The following is a 23,023-nucleotide window of genomic DNA, read 5'->3' as shown; positions in this document are numbered from 1 at the left end:
AAAGTTAAAGAAAACTTAACAGTATGATTCTTGTGGGCAAAATGTCTAAATTGCATACACATTCACCATGAAATTCTGGCATTATATGAACCAAATGCATCATCTCATTCAGTTGTAGTGAAATGATGTCAGCACTTTGACCACTGCTGCATAAACGTGGGAGGTGGTGGTGATCAGGATGGAAGGCCATCAACGTTGACCACAGAGGACAATGTCCAGGGATCGAGGGATGAACATCTGAGAGGAAACATTTTCCATGACCAAGTAGCAGATTTCTATTGCCAAAGAAATGAATGATTTGTAGAACTTTTCAACTGCTGTTTAGGGACTTGGTGACTATGTTGAAAAATAGTGTCATTCAACTGTGTCACTTTTGAAGTGTTTTGCAGCATTCAATAAAAGTTATCTGACCTCACGCAATAATCTGTAACTTACTTTCTGAAGTCCCCTCAGTGTTCTATAGGTAAGTGAAATTCTACCTGGATTGTAGACTTTGCAAATTCAAGTCCAGCTATGTCATCCCATGTGATAGGGGCTCCACAGTCCATAATTTCATTTCGTATTAACTCAATCATTTTCGGGTCAATGTTTTTCAGTCTTTCATCCTCTTCTTGTACCATTCCCTGGTTATAATCATTTCTTGGATGCCTTTCCAGCATATCTCCTCTGTAACAAAAAATTGTCAGATTCTTTTCTGCAGTTATTTGTCTGTTATCTGCTCAGAAATAGTATAGGTGTCCCACATACAACGGGTATGCCTCATGTACTGGTTAATCATCCCTAATCGAATCGCTTGTGAAGTGGCACACTGCCTCAACAGTTGGTTATACTGCATTTTATCAGAAAGTTGAGTGCAGCTGTGTGTTCGTGTGTCAAGTGTTGTGAGAAGCATGTATTGTTGATTTGTTACAGAAATGGGGCAGTTTAAATTAGAACAGCAAATTGATATTGTGGAGTGTTACATAAAGGCAGGTTCCATCCAGAAATGTAAAGAAATGTTTCAAGTAAAGTATCCTGGCAGGGAACACCCCATGACCAGCACTATTCAACCTACTGTCAGGATCCCTGAAACTATAAACAGAATTCACACTGACATTACAAGAAGTTCCCGCAAGTCGGTAAGGAGGTTGTTGTACAGGTTGGTTTACATTTTGTCATCATGTACTAAAAAATATCAAATTAAATGCCTATCATGTGAGTGTGAGTTGAAATTTGAGGATCAGGAAAAAAAGAGAGTTCATTATTGTAACTGGCTGTTAACATTGATTGCAAACTGTTACCTGGGTCCATTGTTTTACTTATGTTCTCGTCAGGTTATGCAAACTCCCAGAACTGCACATACTGATTAAAGGACAATGCTCATATGCTACATAAAGAACATCTCCACCCAGAGAAAATAGGTGTTTGGTGTGCATTGCCCAGTGTGCACATTATTGGCACCACATTTTTCAATTACACCTTACACAACACTAGATAACTAGAGATCTTTAACTCTTTCTATTCACGATTAACAGATGTAGAGAAGCTTTATGCAGTTTTCCAACAAGATGGAGCAAGTGCTCAAACATCCAAGACAGACTCTGGCCCCCAAGGTCCCCCAGACATAACATTGTGTGATTTTTATTTCTGGGGCGCACTAAAAAGCAAAGTGTATGCTGACATTCCTTGCACAGTAGATGATCTTAAACGAAACATTACTAGAGAAATTAACAACACCAGCCCGCAGAATTACAACGTGTTGCTGGTAACGTCATCACACAAAGTCAACAATGTCTGGAAGCCCACTGTCACCACTTACAGCATCTCTTACAATCAGGTAACTAAATGTTTTTTTCACTTTTACTATTATCTACTATTTTTTAGTTAGTTCTCTGTTACTTCAATCTTGGGCAGAAGGCATAATAGTTTTATGTGGGGAAACCCTGTATAAGAATGTACATATTAGAAAAAAAAAGAAAGTAAGTTGCTAGTCACCACATTGCACTAGAGGCAGCCTACATTACAGAACATATGGGAATGGCACATTAAATGAGCAAACGATTCAGATACGATTATAATATCCTAGTACAGCTGCTGGAAGCAAACAGTGTGACATGTATTAACAGCTCAAAAAAGCTCTAAATGTTTGTTGAAGATAGCTCTAATCAAACAATAAAGGATGCAGCACTGACACGGATTGCATGTCCTTTTACAATTTTCATTTTGTTTAGTTAGATACATTTAGGTCATTTGTATATTTTAATGATGTGGAATGAGTTACGTAACAAATATTTAAATTATGCAATTTTGTCAGATGTAGATATGGTTGGAGACTGTGGCTGTTATATAAATAAATTGTTGATGATGTACAGCAACCATCCACAAACTGGTTTCAGGTTACTTTACTCAAAAAGTACCATTATCAGTTTTGAATTTCTTTTTTACATTTCATCATCAGACAGTTTTTCATGCTTTCATCAATACATATTACACATTGGTTTCCTGTTAGCTGCCCTACGATAAACAATAATTTACAAATTATAAATGTGTAATCAAAATGGTTGCAGCACATTTTTGTTGTAATGCAATTTACTTGAAATGCCCATCTGGCACATCTGCTAATACAAATGCACGAGACGAACATTTCCCATAAGCTGCATTTCAACACAAATATGTAGTGCAACCATTTCGGTTACACATTAGTAATCTGTAAATTATTGTTTATCCTACAGCAACTAACAGGAAACCAATGTGTAATACGTATTGATGAATATATGAAAAAAAGTCTGATGATGAATTGTAAACATTTCCTAAACGGTGACAGTACTTTTTGAGTAAAGTAACCTGAAACCAATTTGCAGCTGGTTGCTGTACACCATCAACAATTCATTACGATATTTAGTTTTATAACAAATTTGGCTTGGAATCCATTTGCACAGTATAAGCTGCAAGGGACTGAATGTAATTCTTCCAAATGCCTGGATATACATTTTCAGCTTTGCTATTTGTCTTGCATCATCAGGTGATCTCAAAGATTGTGGTAATGACATAATTCACCCCTTTCTCAGCCAGATGTTTTTAATGAGGTAACGATGTTCATTTTTCTTTACACCACTTGTGCACCTAATGATCTAACCATCGCCATGCAACAGATGCAAATGAGTTAATTATTTCATTATCTAACATCCCCCCAAACTGGAACAACTTAACATCATTTGCCTGGATGTTGACTACCTATCACTGTGCCTGGCAATTGGGAACATGCTTTCCACAATTCTTCCCACATCTCTCAAAGTGGTAATCTCTTGCTCATCCAACCAACAAAATATCCTGATTTATCCTTATGCAATACCTCAGATTTGAGAGGACGAAGGTTCAAGCTCTGTCCAGCCATCCTAATTTAAGTTTTCCGTGATCTTCCTAAATCACGTCAGGCAAATGCAGTATGTTCATATGACTGTATAGACGAATCATGTTTTTCTTGCATTAACTCTTAACATCCCAGATGCAGGTTCACAGAGTGCATTTATTGTTACTCTGTCGCTAATGTGTGTGGGTGGGATAGGAGATTACAGCCTTGGCCAGTTGTTCTTCCCTGAAGCTGCCATAGTTTCCTTTGTCAGTAGTCATTTGAATGTGACATGGACTAGTGCTATCACTGCTTCTTTTGTGCTAACAGTCTCTGATATTGCACCTGGGGCTTTGCATTATGGATTAAGTAGGCAGGTCTTTGACTGCTTACTTCAAGGATACTGTTTTGAAATGGTCTGAGGACAGTTTAGGAAATGATGTTGGGTTAGAGAGTGACAATGAAATTTAAAGTGAACATAATTCAGAACAGAAACAATGTGAAAGTAAGGACAAATTTGTTTTGCCATCTGTGAATTCTTTGAAAGACACAGGTGATCAGAGTGATGAAGACAGAAGTATAGAGACTGAATCTTTACCTAAAGCTTCCACTACAAATATATTTTGTGGAAACAGATAACGCTGGTCGTCAAAGCCTCTTCCAATGATGGCCAATGACATTATTTTTCCGCATGTAGGGTAAATGTGTTTGTCCTTCACAATTCCTACAAAGATGATAACTTAGGTGAGACACTTCAATTTTCTGAAGAAGCTTGCAAACTCATTGGTGATACCACAGATGAAAAGCAAGACAACAACTATCTCATAACCTGTGAACTTCGTGCAACACTTATCATGTTTTGGGTGTGGCCGAACCAAGAGCAAAAGTCATTGCAGAAAGAGAGTAAAAACGCAGAATATGCACCACCAGTGACCCAAAAAAGAAGAGAGAAGTGGCTTATATTTGTCATTGTTCCAGGAGCCAATCTAAATTTATTCCTCTACAAAAATGTCCAGCGAGTGCAAAGAAAACCTCTGAGAAGAAAACTGAAAACCTGAAAAGTACTAGCATAATTTTCATTTTTTGAATGTTTTATGGAAATTTTTATGATTTTACTGTTACATGTATAATGAACAATAAAAATATAACAAAAAGTAAAATTTATAGTGCAAGGTATTTGAGTTTCCACACTATTACAATTATCATGTAACATTAAGTCCATTTTGTGCAGTTTCTTGTTTAAATGCATTTTGTTGTAAAAATAAACTTTAAAACTTATTTGGATACATTTTTGTGTGGTATTAATGTAACCATTCACATAAAAAACTGAACTGTTTTGCTGAATGCAATTTTTATGGCTATTTAAATATAGCAGTCTGTCAGACCACACGTGGGACAAAGGGCAACAAAAAACTGACCTGGGAAACTACGGGTTAACCTGAGAGATTCTGTATCATTGTAAAATGATCCCTGGACAAATGCATCACTGATACTATAAGAGCTGGAACAACCAAGAATTCAGCACACAAGTAGGTTTTCTTGTGCCGTAACTCTCTCGCCTGATTGCACACTTCCCTCACTGCTCTGCCACGCTGTCTGAGATTCAGGAAGTGGAAGAGAGGGAAACTGGAAAGTGTCACATTTAAATGGCAGTGCAATCAGGCTGCATAAGACTGTTTCATATTTTATATTTCTCAACATAGATCACAAACAAAACAGATTTTCAATATTATTTATTTATTTTTGGGGCAATGAAGATATAATATGTTGATCGACATATTTTCTTACATTTCCAACCTAATTATGGAGACGTGGAAACTCTTTCTTAAAAATCAACATAGACATCCCGGGCAGTTTTAACATCAATGAATTTATCTTTCAAAAGGAATTACACTGCAGATCAATCAGTTACAGCCGCACATGACAGGTGTGCTTTACACTTGCACATGTACTGCTGTGCTTTCAACTGAAATGCAAATGGTTTCAAAAACAGATGTAAGACTGGCAGTGTCCTCAAAGGTTTACAAAACTATCCTTGTAATTTTTTCAAGGCCAAAATGAATTTTTCAGACCTCGGGTATGCTTTAATGCCATTGAGTTTAGGAAAACAGATGGTGATTTTTTATAAGAATTTGTGCCTTCTTTAAATGCACCCCATATTGGAAATAACTTGTTTCTCACCTTGCAATATCTTACTGTGGACAGTGTGCAGTCAAGCTGCAATCCATTCCAAATGTTCTAGTCTTCTCATTCTGCTCTCCTCCTCCCTTCATAAATTCAAAGGTGGTGGTTGTTGTGGTCTTCAGTCCAGAGACTGGTTTGGTGTGGCTCTCCATGCCACTCTATCCTGTGCAAGCTTCTTCAACTCCAAGTAACTACTGCAACCTACATCCTTCTGAATCTCCTTAGTGTATTCATCTCTTGGTCTCTCTCTATGATTTTTACTCTCCATGCAGCCCTCCAACACTAAATTGGTGATTTCTTGATGCCTCAGAACATGTCCTACCAACCGATACCTTCTTCCAGTCAAGCTGTGCCACAAACTCCTCTTCTCCCCAATTCTATTCAATACCTCATCATTAGTTATGTGATCTACCCATCCAATCTTCAGCATTCTTCTGTAGCACCACATTTTGAAAGCTTCTATTCTCTTCTTGTCCAAACTATTTATCGTCCATGTTTCACTTCCATACATGGCTACACTCCATACGAATACTTTCAGAAATGACTTCCTGACACTTAAATCAATACTGGATGTTAACAAATTTCTCTTCTTCAGAAATGCTTTCCTTGCCACTGCCAGCCTACATTTTATATCCCCTCTACTTCGACCATCATCAGTTATTTTGCTCCCCAAATAGCAAAACTCCTTTACTACTTTAAGTGCCTCATTTCCTAATCTAATTCCCTCAGCATCACCCGACTTAATTAGACTACATTCCATTATCCTTGTTTTGCTTTTGTTGATGTTCATCTTATATCCTCCTTTCAAGACACTGTCCATTCCATTCAACTGCTCTTCCAAGTCCTTTGCTGTCTCTGACAGAATTACAATGTCATCGGCAAACCTCAAAGTTTTTATTTCTTCTCCATGAATTTTAATACCTACTCCGAATTTTTCTTTTGTTTCCTTTACTGCTTGCTCAATATACAGATTGAACAACATCGGGGAGAGGCTACAACCCTGTCTTACTCCCTTCCCAACCACTGCTTCCCTTTCATGTCCCTCGACTCATATAACTGCCATCTGGTTTCTGTACAAATTGTAAATAGCCTTTCACTCCCTGTATTTTACCCCTGCCACCTTTAGAATTTGAAAGAGAGTATTCCAGTCAACATTGTCAAAAGCTTTCTCTAAGTCTACAAATGCTAGAAACGTAGGTTTGCCTTTCCTTAATCTTTCTTCTAAGATAAGTTGTAAGGTCAGTATTGCCTCACGTGTTCCAGTGTTTCTACGGAATCCAAACTGATCTTCCCTGAGGTTGGCCTCTACCAGTTTTTCCATTCGTCTGTAAAGAATTCGTGTTAGTATTTTGCAGCTGTGACTTATTAAGCTGATAGTTCGGTAATTTTCACATCTGTCAACACCTGCTTTCTTTGGGATTGGAATTATTATATTCTTCTTGAAGTCTGAGGGTATTTCGCCTGTTTCATACATCTTGCTCACCAGATGGTAGACTTCTGTCAGGACTGGCTCTCCCACGGCCGTCAGTAGTTCCAATGGAATATTGTCTACTCTGGGGGCCTTGTTTCGACTCAGGTCTTTCAGTGCTCTGTCAAACTCTTCACGCAGTATCATATCTCCCATTTCATCTTCATCTACATCCTCTTCCATTTCCATAATATTGTCCTCAAGTACATCGCCCTTGTATAGACCCTCTATATACTCCTTCCACCTTTCTGCTTTCCCTTCTTTGCTTAGAACTGGGTTTCCATCTGAGCTCTTGATATTCATACAAGTCGTTCTCTTATCTCCAAAGGTCTCTTTAATTTTCCTGTAGGCGGTATCTATCTTACCCCTAGTGAGATAGGCCTCTACATCCTTACATTTGTCCTCTAGCCATCCCTGCTTAGCTATTTTGCACTTCCTGTCGATCTCATTTTTGAGACGTTTGTATTCCTTTTTGCCTGTTTCACTTACTGCATTTTTATATTTTCTCCTTTCATCAATTAAATTCAATATTTCTTCTGTTACCCAAGGATTTCTACTAGCCCTCGTCTTTTTACCTACTTGATCCTCTGCTGCCTTCACTACTTCATCCCTCAAAGCTACCCATTCTTCTTCTACTGTATTTATTTCCCCCATTCCTGTCAATTGCTCCCTTATGCTCTTCCTGAATCTCTGTACAACCTCCGGTTCTTTTAGTTTATCCAGGTCCCATCTCCTTAAATTCCCACCTTTTTGCAGTTTCTTCAGTTTTAATCTACAGGTCATAACCAATAGATTGTGGTCAGAGTCCACATCTGCCCCTGCAAATGTCTTACAATTTAAAACCTGGTTCCTAAATCTCTGTCTTACCATTATATAATCTATCTGATACCTTTTAGTATCTCCAGGGTTCTTCCATGTATACAACCTTCTTTCATGATTCTTAAACCAAGTGTTAGTTATGATTATGTTGTGCTCTGTGCAAAATTCTACCAGGCAGCTTCCTCTTTCATTTCTGTCCCCCAATCCATATTCACCTACTATGTTTCCTTCTCTCCCTTTTCCTACACTCGAATTCCAGTCACACATGACTATTAAATTTTCGTCTCCCTTCACAATCTGAATAATTTCTTTTATTTCATCATACATTTCTTCAATTTCTTCGTCATCTGCAGAGCTAGTTGGCATATAAACTTGTACTACTGTAGTAGGTGTGGGCTTCGTATCTATCTTGGCCACAATAATGCGTTCACTATGCTGTTTGTAGTAGCTTACCCGCATTCCTATTTTCCTATTCATTATTAAACCTACTCCTGCATTACCCCTATTTGATTTTGTGTTTATAACCCTGTAGTCACCTGACCAGAAGTCTTGTTCCTCCTGCCACCGAACTTCACTAATTCCCACTATATCTAACTTCAACCTATCCATTTCCCTTTTTAAATTTTCTAACCTACCTGCCCGATTAAGGGATCTGACATTCCACGCTCCGATCCGTAGAACGCCAGTTTTCTTTCTCCTGATAACGACATCCTCTTGAGTAGTCCCCGCCTGGAGATCCGAATGGGGGACTATTTTACCTCCGGAATATTTTACCCAAGAGGACGCCATCATCATGTAATCATACAGTAAAGCTGCATGCCCTCGGGAAAAATTACGGCTGTAGTTTCCCCTTGCTTTCAGCCGTTCGCAGTACCAGCCCAGCAAGGCAGTTTTGGTTATTGTTACAAGGCCAGATCAGTCAATCATCCAGACTGTTGCCCTTGCAACTACTGAAAAGGCTGCTGCCCCTCTTCAGGAACCACACGTTTGTCTGGCCTCTCAACAGATACCCCTCCGTTGTGGTTGCACCTACGGTACGGCTATCTGTATCGCTGAGGCACGCAAGCCTCCCCACCAATGGCAAGGTCCATGGTTCATGGGGGGGATATGGTGCATATCATAGGAAAAAGAAGTCATTATATATTTGAAAACATTATCCATATGTTACAATATATTCGACCTGTCTACATGACATGTCATTGTTGAAGAAACAAATTTCGGGTCTAACAGATTTGTTATCGTATTATACAATACAATAACATATTGAAGATACATAAGACAGCTAACATTATTGCACAGTGAATAACCACTAACACACAGTATGACGTATTTAATAGCCAATACATTGCTGTTACCTGCATTCATCATATCCATGCATTAACTGACAACTGACATTAACATTTGTGAAAACAGGGTGCAGGACCCTGCTAGCAAAGAAATTCAGTGTACATCATTTGCAGAAGACAGTAGGAAGAAAAGTTTGGCTGCTAGATAGACGCCATGGGAAGGGTGTAGGCCAAAAGTTATGAGACGAATCAGGAACAGGGTACCAGGTCACAAGTATTGCGAAGAGAAGTGCTAGCCTTAGCCAGGTGACAGAGGACATAGCAAATTTGTGCAAAGATTTTAGCAGAGAGGATCAGGTTATTGTAGAAGGTGGAATGGGGAACAACCTGGCTAAGGAAAGGAATTACAGCATTAGGGGTGATCTAGATGAAATGGGAGTAGCATCTACACACACACACACACACACACACACACACACACACACACACACACACACACACACACACACACACAAAATGTAATTTTTCTAGAGGTCTTACAATACCATGACCACCCCTGGTTAACAGTTCCGTGAGCCACGTGAACACTGAGTTGAGCAGGCTGCTGCTGATTCAAATGGAATCTCACATGAATGCAATGCCTGTTGCCAACGTTAGGAGATGAGGATATACTAGATACAGATTGCAACTGAATAGAAGAGGGAAACAGGGAAACATAGGCTGGCTGACATTCTTGCAGAATATTTATGGAGTGGGGGTTGGGGGCTGCAAGGGAGATTCACGCAAGCTGTTTTGAAAGAAGTCAAAATAACAGAAGAGTCCCCCTAAATGCTTACGAATGCACAGAAAAAGTAAGGTTACCATATTTCATCAAAATATTAGAGTACTGAGTAATAAGATAGAAGAGCTTCTTGTCTATTTTGAAAATTTTGAGACCTCTGAAAAGATAGACATACTGTGCATATCTGAGCACCACATAATCACAGTGTTACGTAAGGACACACAAACAATGGATGAGATATAGGTAGGTTTGAACTTGTCTCATGATCGAGAATGTTGACGTGATACAATGTATCTAATGAACAATTTTACATGACTGACATAACACTGCCTTTGAAAATGACACAGCAGAAACACGTAAGTTTGTTGGAAAAATAAAAATGTGGTCAAGACATAACAAAAATTATTAAAAGTGCATCCAAATGACTGTGTCATCTCTCAGCACTTTCATGCAAATTGCAGCTGATATTTAATAATCATTTTATAGTAGAAAGTATAGGGGCAAACAGTTCAAGAGAAAAATCAAAGCAGTATGTTGAAAAATCTCATAAAATTCAGTCATAGGAATGTATCACCAACATCTCCTTCTGAAATTAAGAATATTATACTAAAGATCTGAACCCATATAAAAAGCCCTGTCTTTCTGAAATATGTAACATCACTAACTCAAGGCATTTTTCCAGACATACTGAAACAGACCATTGTCAAACCACTGCTAAGAAAGATAATAGAAGAAGTCCATAACTACTGAGCTGTTTGTCTCGGTACCTGTGTGGTCAGTGCAGTGGACTGCTAACCAAAGGGGCCCGAGTTCGATTCATGGTTTTCCAGTTATTAAATAATAAAAGGGTGCCGCTTGATATTTTCTGTGATCTATCTACGAATCACAGTACTCTCCTAGATAAATTGAAGTTTTATAGAATTGATGGTATAGCCAACCATCATATAATGTTATACCTAACAAAAGACTGCAGAAAGTTGTACTTAGTACTTCAACCACTGTTGTGTGGAGACATTATTCTGATTCTCATTTCATCTTTGCATAATGACAGTGCCACTGACACCAATACTGCAGAGGAAAGGAAGCCAGAAATTATAACAATGTACAATAAGACCAAAACAGGTATGGACACAATAGATGAAATGTGTGCTACTTATTCAACCTCAAGAAAAACTAGACACTGGCCACTTGCCCTACTTTTGACACTGCTTGCATTAATGCCTTCATCATATACACAAATAATAATGAGATGCTGACTCACGATAGGCACAACAAAAAGATTCACACAATTAAAGCTTTCGGCCATTAAGGCCTTTGTCAGCAGTAGACACACACACACACACACACACACACACACACACACACACACACACACACACACCCGCGCGCGCGCGCGCCACACACACACACACACACACACACACACACACACACACACGCGCGCACGCGCGCACGCGCGCACGCGCGCGCCCACACACACACACACACACACACACACACGCGCGCGCGTAAAAGCAACTTGCACACACGTCTGTAGTCTCAGAGAGCTGAAACCACACTGCGAACAGCAGCACCAGTGTATGATGGGAGTGGTGACTGGGTGGGGGAGGGGGAGGGATAGTATGGTGGGAGTGGCAGACAGTGAAGTGCTGCAGTTTAGACGGAGGGCAGGAGAGAAGGTGCAGAGGGGGTAAGTAGTGGAAAGGAGAGAAATAAAAGAAATTAAAAGACTGGGTGTGGCGGTGAAATGACGGCTGTGTAGTGCTGGAATGGGAACAGGAAGGAGGCCGGATGGGTGAGGACAGTGACTAACGAAGGCTGAGGCCAGGAGGGTTACCGGAACGTAGGATGTATTGCAGGGAAAGTTCCCACCTGCGCAATTCACAAAAGCTGGTGTTGGTGGGAAGGATCCATATGGCACAGGCTGTGAAGCAGTCATTGACATGAGGGATATCATGTTTGGCAGCGTGTTCAGCAACAGGGTGGTCCACTTGTTTTTTGGCCACAGTTTGTCGGTGGCCGTACATGCTGACAGACCACCTGTTGGGTGTCATGCCTACTTAGAATGCAACTCAATGGTTTCAGTTTAGCTTGTAGACCACATGACTGCTTTCACAGGTAGCCATGCCTTTGATGGGATCCCCCACCACTGTCTACTACAGTCCGGTCACTGACATCACCTATCCCAAACTGCTGTTGTATGCTTCTGTCACTGAGTGCACTATAAACTTCATTTTGAAATGAACTGATCTTCCTTTTTTAAAGCCATACTGAAGGGCTCAATTAAAAACTGCTTTCCAGGAACTTAACAATGCATACATATATTGCTTTTACAAGGACCTTGAATATATTTGATATGATTGCGATGGGCCTGTAGTTATTAATATCATTTCTTTTGCCTTTTATAAATAGGGGAACCCTGCTTTGAAAATTATAAGGAATTGGCCCGACAGCAAGGAGCAACATAGATAATAGGTTCTTCTTACATTTTCAGAGATGGTACATCAATATACTATATTAAACAATAGAAAATCCAGGATGGAGTGTAACAGTATTATGAAAAGGGTAGTTGTCACTCACCGTAAAGCAGAGATGCTGAGATGCAGATAGGCACAACAAAAAGACTGTCATGAAATGAGCTTTTGGCCAACAAGGCCTGTGTTGAGAATACACACCCACACCCACACCCACGCCCACACCCACACGCGCACGCGCGCGCACGCGCACGCCCACGCACGCGCACGCACGCCCACACCCACGCCCACGCCCACACGCCCACCCGCACGCCCACCCGCACGCCCACCCGCACACGCACACGCACACGCACACGCACACGCACACGCACACGCACACGCACACGCACACGCACACGCACACGCACACGCACACGCACACGCACACGCACACCCACACGCACACCCACACCCACACCCACACCCACACCCACACCCACACCCACACCCACACCCACACCCACACCCACACCCACACCCACACCCACACCCACACGCACACGCACACGCACACGCACACGCACACGCACACGCACACGCACACCCACACCCACACCCACACGCACACGCACACGCACACGCACACGCACACGCACACGCACACGCACACCCACACGCACACCCACACGCACACCCACACGCACACCCACACGCACACCCACACGCACACCCACACGCACACCCACACGCACACCCACACGCACACCCACACGCACACCCACACGCACACCCACACGCACACCCACACGCACACCCACACGCACACCCACACGCACACCCACACGCACACGCACACCCACACGCACACGCACACCCACACGCACACCCACACGCACACCCACACGCACACCCACACGCACACCCACACGCACACCCACACGCACACCCACACGCACACGCACACCCACACCCACACGCACACCCACACGCACACGCACACCCACACCCACACGCACACCCACACGCACACCCACACGCACACCCACACGCACACCCACACGCACACCCACACGCACACCCACACGCACACCCACACGCACACCCACACGCACACCCACACGCACACCCACACGCACACCCACACGCACACCCACACGCACACCCACACGCACACCCACACGCACACCCACACGCACACCCACACGCACACCCACACGCACACCCACACGCACACCCACACGCACACCCACACGCACACCCACACGCACACCCACACGCACACCCACACGCACACCCACACGCACACCCACACGCACACCCACACGCACACCCACACCCACACCCACACGCACACCCACACCCACACCCACACCCACACCCACACCCACACGCACACGCACACGCACACGCACACGCACACGCACACGCACACGCACACGCACACGCACACGCACACGCACACGCACACGCACACGCACACGCACACGCACACGCACACGCACACGCACACGCACACGCACACGCACACGCACACGCACTCTACAGTCTCATGAGAGCATGGAGAGGGACGAGGTGGGGAGAGCAGCTAGTTGCAGTTGGGAGGTTAGATGGAGAGTGGGTGTGAAGGGGCCAAAAAGGATGGACTAAAAAGACTGTGGCTCAAGCTGTGCCATATGGATCCTTCCCACCTACACCAGCTTTTGTGAATGGCAGGTGGGAACTTTCCCTGCAATACACCCTACGTTCCCGTAACCCTCCTGGCCTCAATCTTCGTTAGTCACTGTCCTCACCCATCCGGCCTCCTCCCTGTTCCTATTCCAGCACTACACAGCCGTCATTTCACCGCCACACCCAGTCTTTTAATTTCTTTTATTTCTCTCCTTTCCACTACTTACCCCCTCTGCACCTTCTCTCCTACCCTCCGTCTAAACTGCAGCACTTCACTGTCTGCCACTCCCACCATACTATACCTCCCCACCACAGCCTCCTCCTTACCCCCACCCAGTCACCACTCCCATCATGCACAGGTGCTGCTGTCCGCAGTGTGGTTTCAGCTCTCTGAGACTGCAGACGTGTGGGCAAGTTGCGTTTACGTACGTATGTGTGTGTGTGTGTGTGTGTGTGTGTGTGTGTGTGTACTGCTGACAAAGGCCTTAATGGCCGAAAGCTTTAATTGAGTGAATCTTTTTGTTGTGCCTATTGTGACTCAGCATCTCCGCTATACGGTGAGTAGCAACTTTCCTTCTCTGGTATTGTTACAGTCCATCGTGAATTTTCCATTGTTCAAATAATAATGAGAGGATTTCCCAAAGAATGTTTTTACGTGACGTCAGAAGGTCATTAGTAAATCCCATAGTGTGGGAGAGAGCAGCCATTCACTCCTTGCCTAAACAACTTAGACAGAAAGCCACTAAAATGGTGGGAATTGAAGACACCAACAATGCACCACCTTCTGAACAAAGAATACTTAAGCCCAGGTGCTGCACGGTTTCTCCTCAGAGTAAAGATATAAAAGTTAAATCGCACTGTGCTCGATGTTTGAAAGTTATGTGTAAAACACATGAGAAACGTGTGTGAAAAGTGTCACGATAATGCAACCCTTGCAGCCAGTGATAGTGACTGGTTTCATAAAATGTTCATCTGAGCTGACTGGACAAATGTTTAATTACATGTATAATGTCTTATACCTGTAATACAGTATGAACAATAACAGAAAAAAAACTAAACAAAATGTTGTAAGAAAATGGGAATTATTGCATTTGTTTCAAATAATCCAATTTAATATTAAAGTAATATTAAACAAAATGATAATGTACCGGGAAATAACATTCAAAATAGCCACTTGTGAAGTAAAGATATTCATATCAGTGATATGCTGCACAACAATGTCATTGTAGCCACTTTTATTTGGGGTCTTAGCAACACCCCGTGCGGCTATTAACGTTACGAAAAGCTGCCCGACCGAATAAGGGTTAAGGAGCTGGGCATTCTGATTACTACTTCACAGTATATTTACTCCCTAATGAAGTTTTCTGTAAATAATCCACTGCAGTTCAAAGAATTATAATACCAGAAGGAAAAATGACGTTCATTAATTCACATTAATGCTGTCTTGAGCACAAAAAAGGGTATACAATGTTGCAGGTAAAATTTTTGATAACTTACTCAGTGATAAAATATCTGACAAATACGAAAGTAAAATTCGAAAATGAACTGAAAAAGTTTCTCCTTCACAACATCTTTTCCTTCATAAAAGGGGACACACACACACACACACACACACACACACACACACACACACACACACACACACACACACACAGAGAGAGAGAGAGAGAGAGAGAGAGAGAGAGAGAGAGAGAGAGAGAGAGACCGACCCTCTAGTTCGCCTTGGCTAGTTTGCCACCCCAGTTGATCCAACCACCACACTCGAGCCGAACTTGCCTTAACTCATGGCAGTGACTCACTACTCTGTACTGTTTATGTCATTGTCGTGTTTTTTGTACAATACTGCACTGTGAAGTTTTTAGCACTTACTGTTCAGTCATTTTATGACACTGCTCTTCCGTTTTTGTTACAGTACTGTAATATTTGTTTCACATTGTATGTACTGTACAGTTTTGTTTGTGTGTTTTCCAACATGTCAGGAGTGAAACATAAACACGTTACTCTTTCATTAAATGAAAAATTATTAATGCTACAAAAACTGGACAAAGGGGAATCGCTCCAAAAGTTTTCAAGAAACTCAATGTAGATGTGGTAACAATACAAGATTGGAGAAGAAATCAGAAAGACACTGACTCATGTACAGTGACAACAGATGGTGAAAGCAATCTTACGATTCGTAAAACATTGAAAAAGCCTAAACTTGAACTGTTTGACAACGCATTGTGAATGTGGTTCCACCCAGAAAGAAGGAAAGGAATCCCACTATCTGCAGCCATTATAAACGACAAGTAACAGCTCTCCACAAAAAATTAGAAGCCGAAAGTAAGTTCGCAGCTAGTGAAGGCTGGATTTATCACTGGAAAATCCATCATGGTGTTTGGTTTGTTTCAACTCCTCATGAAAAATTATCTGCTGATACCGAGGTGGCTGAGGAGTTTTCTGTGAATCTTCAAGAAATTGTTATCTTGCCAAGTCTATAACACTGACAAGGCAGGACTAAACTATAAAATGCTGCCAAATAAAATGCATGCTGCATAAAATGAAACCTTAGCAGGAACAAAACTTAAAAAAGATAAGCAAACCATTTCTTCCTGCAGCAATGCTGATGGGATACACAAGATTTCTCTGTTCATTATTAGGCATTCAAAAACATTACTAACTTATCTTAGTTACCAGGTCTATTACCACAATCAAAAATCTGCTTAGATGCACTGTAATCTTTTTAAATCTTGGTTTTTTGATGAGTTTATTCCATCTGTTGAAAAGGACTTGAAACCAAGAAAGGTCCCTACTCACACTCGATTGCTGTTGGGTAAAGCACCACCACATATCTCCGAGGAGGATTTAGCAAAAGGAGACATGAAAGCTATCGTCCTTTCACCCAAATGTCACATCACTTATCCAATAAATGGAGCAGGCAGTGATAGAGTGGTTAAAGAGGCAATGCCTCAGAAAGTACATCAGCTCAGTTTTTGAAAAGTCTCAAGAAGGTTGTAACATACCTGTCCCTTATGTCAAAGATGTTGTTGTTGTTGTGGTCTTCAGTCCTGAGACTGGTTTGATGCAGCTCTCCATGCCACTCTATCCTGTGCAAGCTTTTTCATCTCCCAGTACCTACTGCAACCTACATCCTTCTGAATCTGCTTAGTGTATTCATCTCTTGGTCTCCCTCTACGATTTTTACCCTCCACGCTGCCCTCCAATACTAAATTGGTGATCCCTTGATGCCTCAGAACATGTCCTACCAACCGATCCCTTCTTCTGGTCAAGTTGTGCCACAAACTTCTCTTCTCCCCAATCCTATTCAATACTTCCTCATTAGTTATGTGATCTACCCATCTAATCTTCAGCATTCTTCTGTAGCACCACATTTCGAAAGCTTCTATTCTCTTCTTGTCCAAACTATTTATCGTCCATGTTTCACTTCCATACATGGCTACACTCCATACGAATACTTTCAGAAATGACTTCCTGACACTTAAATCAATACTGGATGTTAACAAATTTCTCTTCTTCAGAAACGCTTTCCTTGCCATTGCCAGCCTACATTTTATATCCTCTCTACTTCGACCATCATCAGTTATTTTGCTCCCCAAATAGCAAAACTCCTTTACTACTTTAAGTGCCTCATTTCCTAATCTAATTTCCTCAGCATCACCCGACTTAATTAGACTACATTCCATTATCCTTGTTTTGCTTTTGTTGATGTTCATCTTATATCCTCCTTTCAAGACACTGTCCATTCCATTCAACTGCTCTTCCAAGTCCTTTGCTGTCTCTGACAGAATTACAATGTCATCGGCGAACCTCAAAGTTTTTATTTCTTCTCCATGAATTTTAATACCTACCCCGAATTTTTCTTTTGTTTCCTTTACTGCTTGCTCAATATACAGATTGAACAACATCGGGGAGAGGCTACAACCCTGTCTTACTCCCTTCCCAACCACTGCTTCCCTTTCATGTCCCTCGACTCTTATAACTGCCATCTGGTTTCTGTACAAATTGTAAATAGCCTTTCGCTCCCTGTATTTTACCCTTGCCACCTTTTGAATTTGAAAGAGAGTATTCCAGTCAACATTGTCAAAAGCTTTCTCTAAGTCTACAAATGCTAGAAACGTGGGTTTGCCTTTCCTTAATCTTTCTTCTAAGATAAGTCGTAAGGTCAGTATTGCCTCACGTGTTCCAGTGTTTCTACGGAATCCAAACTGATCTTCCCCGAGGTTGGCTTCTACTAGTTTTTCCATTCGTCTGTAAAGAATTCGTGTTAGTATTTTGCAGCTGTGACTTATTAAGCTGATAGTTCGGTAATTTTCACATCTGTCAACACCTGCTTTCTTTGGGATTGGAATTATTATATTCTTCTTGAAGTCTGAGGGTATTTCGCCTGTTTCATACATCTTGCTCACCAGATGGTAGAGTTTTGTCAGGACTGGCTCTCCCACGGCCTTCAGTAGTTCCAATGGAATATTGTCTACTCCGGGGGCCTTGTTTCGACTCAGGTCTTTCAGTGCTCTGTCAAACTCTTCACGCAGTATCGTATCTCCCATTTCATCTTCATCTACATCCTCTTCCATTTCCATAATATTGTCCTCAAGTACATCGCCCTTGTATAGACCCTCTATATACTCCTTCCACCTTTCTGCTTTCCCTTCTTTGCTTAGAACTGGGTTTCCATCTGAGCTCTTGATATTCATACCAGTCGTTCTCTTATCTCCAAAGGTCTCTTTAATTTTCCTGTAGGCGGTATCTACCTTACCCCTAGTGAGATAGGCGTCTACATCCTTACATTTGTCCTCTAGCCATCCCTGCTTAGCCATTTTGCACTTCCTGTCGATCTCATTTTTGAGACGTTTGTATTCCTTTTTGCCTGTTTCACTTACTGCATTTTTATATTTTCTCCTTTCATCAATTAAATTCAATATTTCTTCTGTTACCCAAGGATTTCTACTAGCCCTCGTCTTTTTACCTACTTGATCCTCTGCTGCCTTCACTACTTCATCCCTCAAAGCTACCCATTCTTCTTCTACTGTATTTATTTCCCCCATTCCTGTCAATTGCTCCCTTATGCTCTCCCTGAATCTCTGTACAACCTCTGGTTCTTTCAGTTTATCCAGGTCCCATCTCCTTAAATTCCCACCTTTTTGCAGTTTCTTCAGTTTCAATCTGCAGTTCATAACCAATAGATTGTGGTCAGAATCCACATCTGCCCCTGGAAATATCTTACAATTTAAAACCTGGTTCCTAAATCTCTGTCTTACCATTATATAATCTATCTGATACCTTTTAGTATCTCCAGGGTTCTTCCATGTATACAACCTTCTTTCATGATTCTTAAACCAAGTGTTAGTTATGGTTATGTTGTGCTCTGTGCAAAATTCTACCAGGCGGCTTCCTCTTTCATTTCTGTCCCCCAATCCATATTCACCTACTATGTTTCCTTCTCTCCCTTTTCCTACACTCGAATTCCAGTCACCCATGACTATTAAATTTTCGTCTCCCTTCACAATCTGAATAATTTCTTTTATTTCATCATACATTTCTTCAATTTCTTCGTCATCTGCAGAGCTAGTTGGCATATAAACTTGTACTACTGTAGTAGGTGTGGGCTTCGTATCTATCTTGGCCACAATAATGCGTTCACTATGCTGTTTGTAGTAGCTTACCCGCATTCCTATTTTCCTATTCATTATTAAACCTACTCCTGCATTACCCCTATTTGATTTTGTGTTTATAACCCTGTAGTCACCTGACCAGAAGTCTTGTTCCTCCTGCCACCGAACTTCACTAATTCCCACTATATCTAACTTCAACCTATCCATTTCCCTTTTTAAATTTTCTAACCTACCTGCCCGATTAAGGGATCTGACATTCCACGCTCCGATCCGTAGAACGCCAGTTTTCTTTCTCCTGATAACGACATCCTCTTGAGTAGTCCCCGCCCGGAGATCCGAATGGGGGACTATTTTACCTCCGGAATATTTTACCCAAGAGGACGCCATCATCATGTAATCATACAGTAAAGCTGCATGCCCTCGGGAAAAATTACGGCTGTAGTTTCCCCTTGCTTTCAGCCGTTCGCAGTACCAGCACAGCAAGGCCGTTTTTGTTATTGTTACCAGGCCAGATCAGTCAATCATCCAGACTGTTGCCCTTGCAACTACTGAAAAGGCTGCTGCCCCTCTTCAGGAACCACACGTTTGTCTGGCCTCTCAACAGATACCCCTCCGTTGTGGTTGCACCTACGGTACGGCTATCTGTATCGCTGAGGCACGCAAGCCTCCCCACCAACGGCAAGGTCCATGGTTCATGGGGGGGATGTCAAAGATGCTATTTATAAAATGTATGAAAAAGACAGACTGCTGCTCATCATATAGTGGAGAAGTAGTGTCACAGACAGGTACAACAAAACAAAAACAACAAAAAGACTGCTACACACGTAATCTTTTGACCAGAAGGTCATTAATACACACACACACACACACACACACACACACACACACACACACGACCACTGTATCTGGCTACTGAGGCCAGACTACAAGCAACTGTGCATGATGGCAGAAGCAATCTGGGTGGTGAGGGTAAGGAGGAGGCTGGGGCAGGGAGGGGAAGGGAGAGAAAGATAGTGGTGAAGAGTGGTAAGGTGCTGTTTGTGGGAGCATACAGGGATGAGCTGAAGAGAAGAGAGAGCAGCTTGGAGCAGTCGGAAAGTTAGACGGAGGGTGAGAGGGGGCAAGAGCGGAAAAGGAGAGAAGTAGAAAACTGAGAGAGTGCTTGTGAAATAGAGGCTGTGGAATGTGAACAGCAGAGAGGAAAGGTGGGTAAAGAACAATGACTATAGTGGCCGGCACTAAAGTAGATTCCTCAAGGTCACCGCCACTGCCTGCCGCCAGCATGGGCTCAATTACCATGTAAGTACCATTGGCGCTGTGATAGGTCAGAGCAGCTGATAGCTAAGTGTTACCACCATATATTGAGTGTTCACATCTGATCTCAGTGTCTTACTGTCTTTAGAAAGGTGCTCTGATGTGTGTTCGGTGGTGAACAACAATGCAGGAGCAATGGGCTACTTGTAGTACTCCTCTGGTCGGCGTGCGTAAAGACATTTGTAAACAATCAAAAATTATCATACTCAAGTTTTTTTTACTGATCTGGCCAACAATGAAGAAGCGAGCAATAACTAAAATTTTTATTTATTTATTTATTTATTTATTTATTTATTGTTCCGTGGGACCACATTTAGGAGAAGTCTCCATGGTCATGGAACGAGTCAATACATGAAATTATAACACGATTGTAGAAACAGATAAAATGAAATATAAGAAACATATTCAGGCGACAAGTCGTTAGTTTAAATAAAGAAAATCAAGAATGTAACACTGGAATTTGCTTAATTTTTTAGCTCTTCCAGGAGCTCCTCGACAGAATAGAAGGAGTGAGCCATGAGGAAACTCTTCAGTTTAGACTTAAAAGTGTTTGGGCTACTGCTAAGATTTTTGAGTTCTTGTGGTAGCTTATTGAAAATGGATGCAGCAGAATACTGCACTCCTTTCAGCACAAGAGTCAAGGAAGTGCATTCCACATGCAGATTTGATTTCTGCCTAGTATTAACTGAGTGAAAGCTGCTAACTCATGGGAATAAGCTAATATTGCTAACAACAAACGACATTAAAGAAAATACATACTGTGAGGGCAATGTCAAAATTCCCAGACTATTGAATAGGGGTCGACAAGAGGTTTTCGAACTTACACCATACATAGCTCGAACAGCCCGTTTTTGAGCCAAAAATACCCTTTTTGAATCAGAAGAATTACCCCAAAAAATAATACCATATGACATAAGCGTATGAAAATATGCGAAGTATACCACTTTTCGTGTTGAAATGTCACTTATTTCAGATACTGTTCTAATGGTAAATAAAGCGGCATTTAGTTTCTGAACAAGATCCTGAACATGGGCTTTCCACAACAGCTTACTATCTATCCGTACGCCTAGGAACTTGAACTGTTCCGTCTTGCTTATAACATGCCCATTCTGTCTGATTAAAATGTCAGTTCTTGTTGAATTGTGGGTTAGAAACTGTAAAAACTGAGTCTTACTGTGATTTAGCATCAAATTATTTTCCACAAGCCACGAACTTATATCATGAACTACATTATTTGATAATGTTTCAATATTACACACAAGATCCTTCACTACCAAGGTGGTGTCATCAGCAAACAGAAATATTTTTGAATCACCTGTAATACTAGAAGGCGTATCATTTACATAAATAAGAAACAGCAGTGGCCCCAGCACCGACCCTTGGGGAACGCCCCATTTAACAGTGCCCCATTGGGACTGAACATCATTACCACTCTCAATATTGCGGAGGATTACCTTCTGCTTTCTGTTCTTAAAGTAGGAGGCGAACCAATTGTAAGCTACTCCCCTTACTCCATAATGTTCCAACTTCTGCAGTAATATTTTGTGGTCAACACAGTCAAAAGCCTTTGTTAAATCAAAGAAAACACCTAACGTTCGCAACCTTTTATTTAATCCGTCCAAAACCTCACAGAGAAAAGAGACTATAGCATTTTCAGTTGTTAAGCCATTTCTAAAACCAAACTGTACATTTGACAGCAAATTATGTGAATTTAAATGCTGCAGTAACCTTGTATATACAACCCTCTCGATAACTTTAGCAAACACCGATGGCATAGAAACAGGTCTATAATTGTCAACATTATCCCTGTCTCCCTTTTTATAAAGTGGCTTCACTACCGAGTACTTTAATCGGTCAGGAAACCGACCATTCCTAAAGGAAAAGTTACAGATATGGCTAAGTACTGAGCTAACATACGTGGAACAATACTTCAGTATTCTGCTAGATACCCCGTCATATCCATGAGAGTTCTTGGTCTTTAGTGATTTAATTATTAACTCAATCTCCATCTTGTCAGTATCATGGAGGAGCATTTCAGGTAACAGTCTCGGAGCACTTTTTTCTAAGAGCGCTATATGATTCCCTGTTGGGACTAGGTTTCTATTTAGTT

At 41.7% G+C, this 23,023-nt stretch overlaps 1 protein-coding gene across 1 annotated transcript in view; it reads right to left on the bottom strand.

Annotated features, from left to right (window-relative positions):
* The window catches only part of LOC124789603 (fidgetin-like protein 1), a 196,166-nt gene that overhangs the window by 53,106 nt on the left and 120,037 nt on the right, over positions 1-23,023 (bottom strand). The window contains exon 7 of the mRNA XM_047257012.1: positions 480-666. Within this exon, the coding sequence (XP_047112968.1) occupies positions 480-666 (187 nt within the window). The remainder of the gene's footprint in view (positions 1-479; positions 667-23,023) is intronic.

The sequence above is a fragment of the Schistocerca piceifrons genome, chromosome 3, assembly GCF_021461385.2.
Source record: "Schistocerca piceifrons isolate TAMUIC-IGC-003096 chromosome 3, iqSchPice1.1, whole genome shotgun sequence".
Taxonomy (NCBI): Eukaryota; Metazoa; Arthropoda; class Insecta; order Orthoptera; family Acrididae; genus Schistocerca; species Schistocerca piceifrons.
Note: the sequence above shows the minus strand (reverse complement) of the source record. Positions and strands in the feature narration are given on the sequence as shown.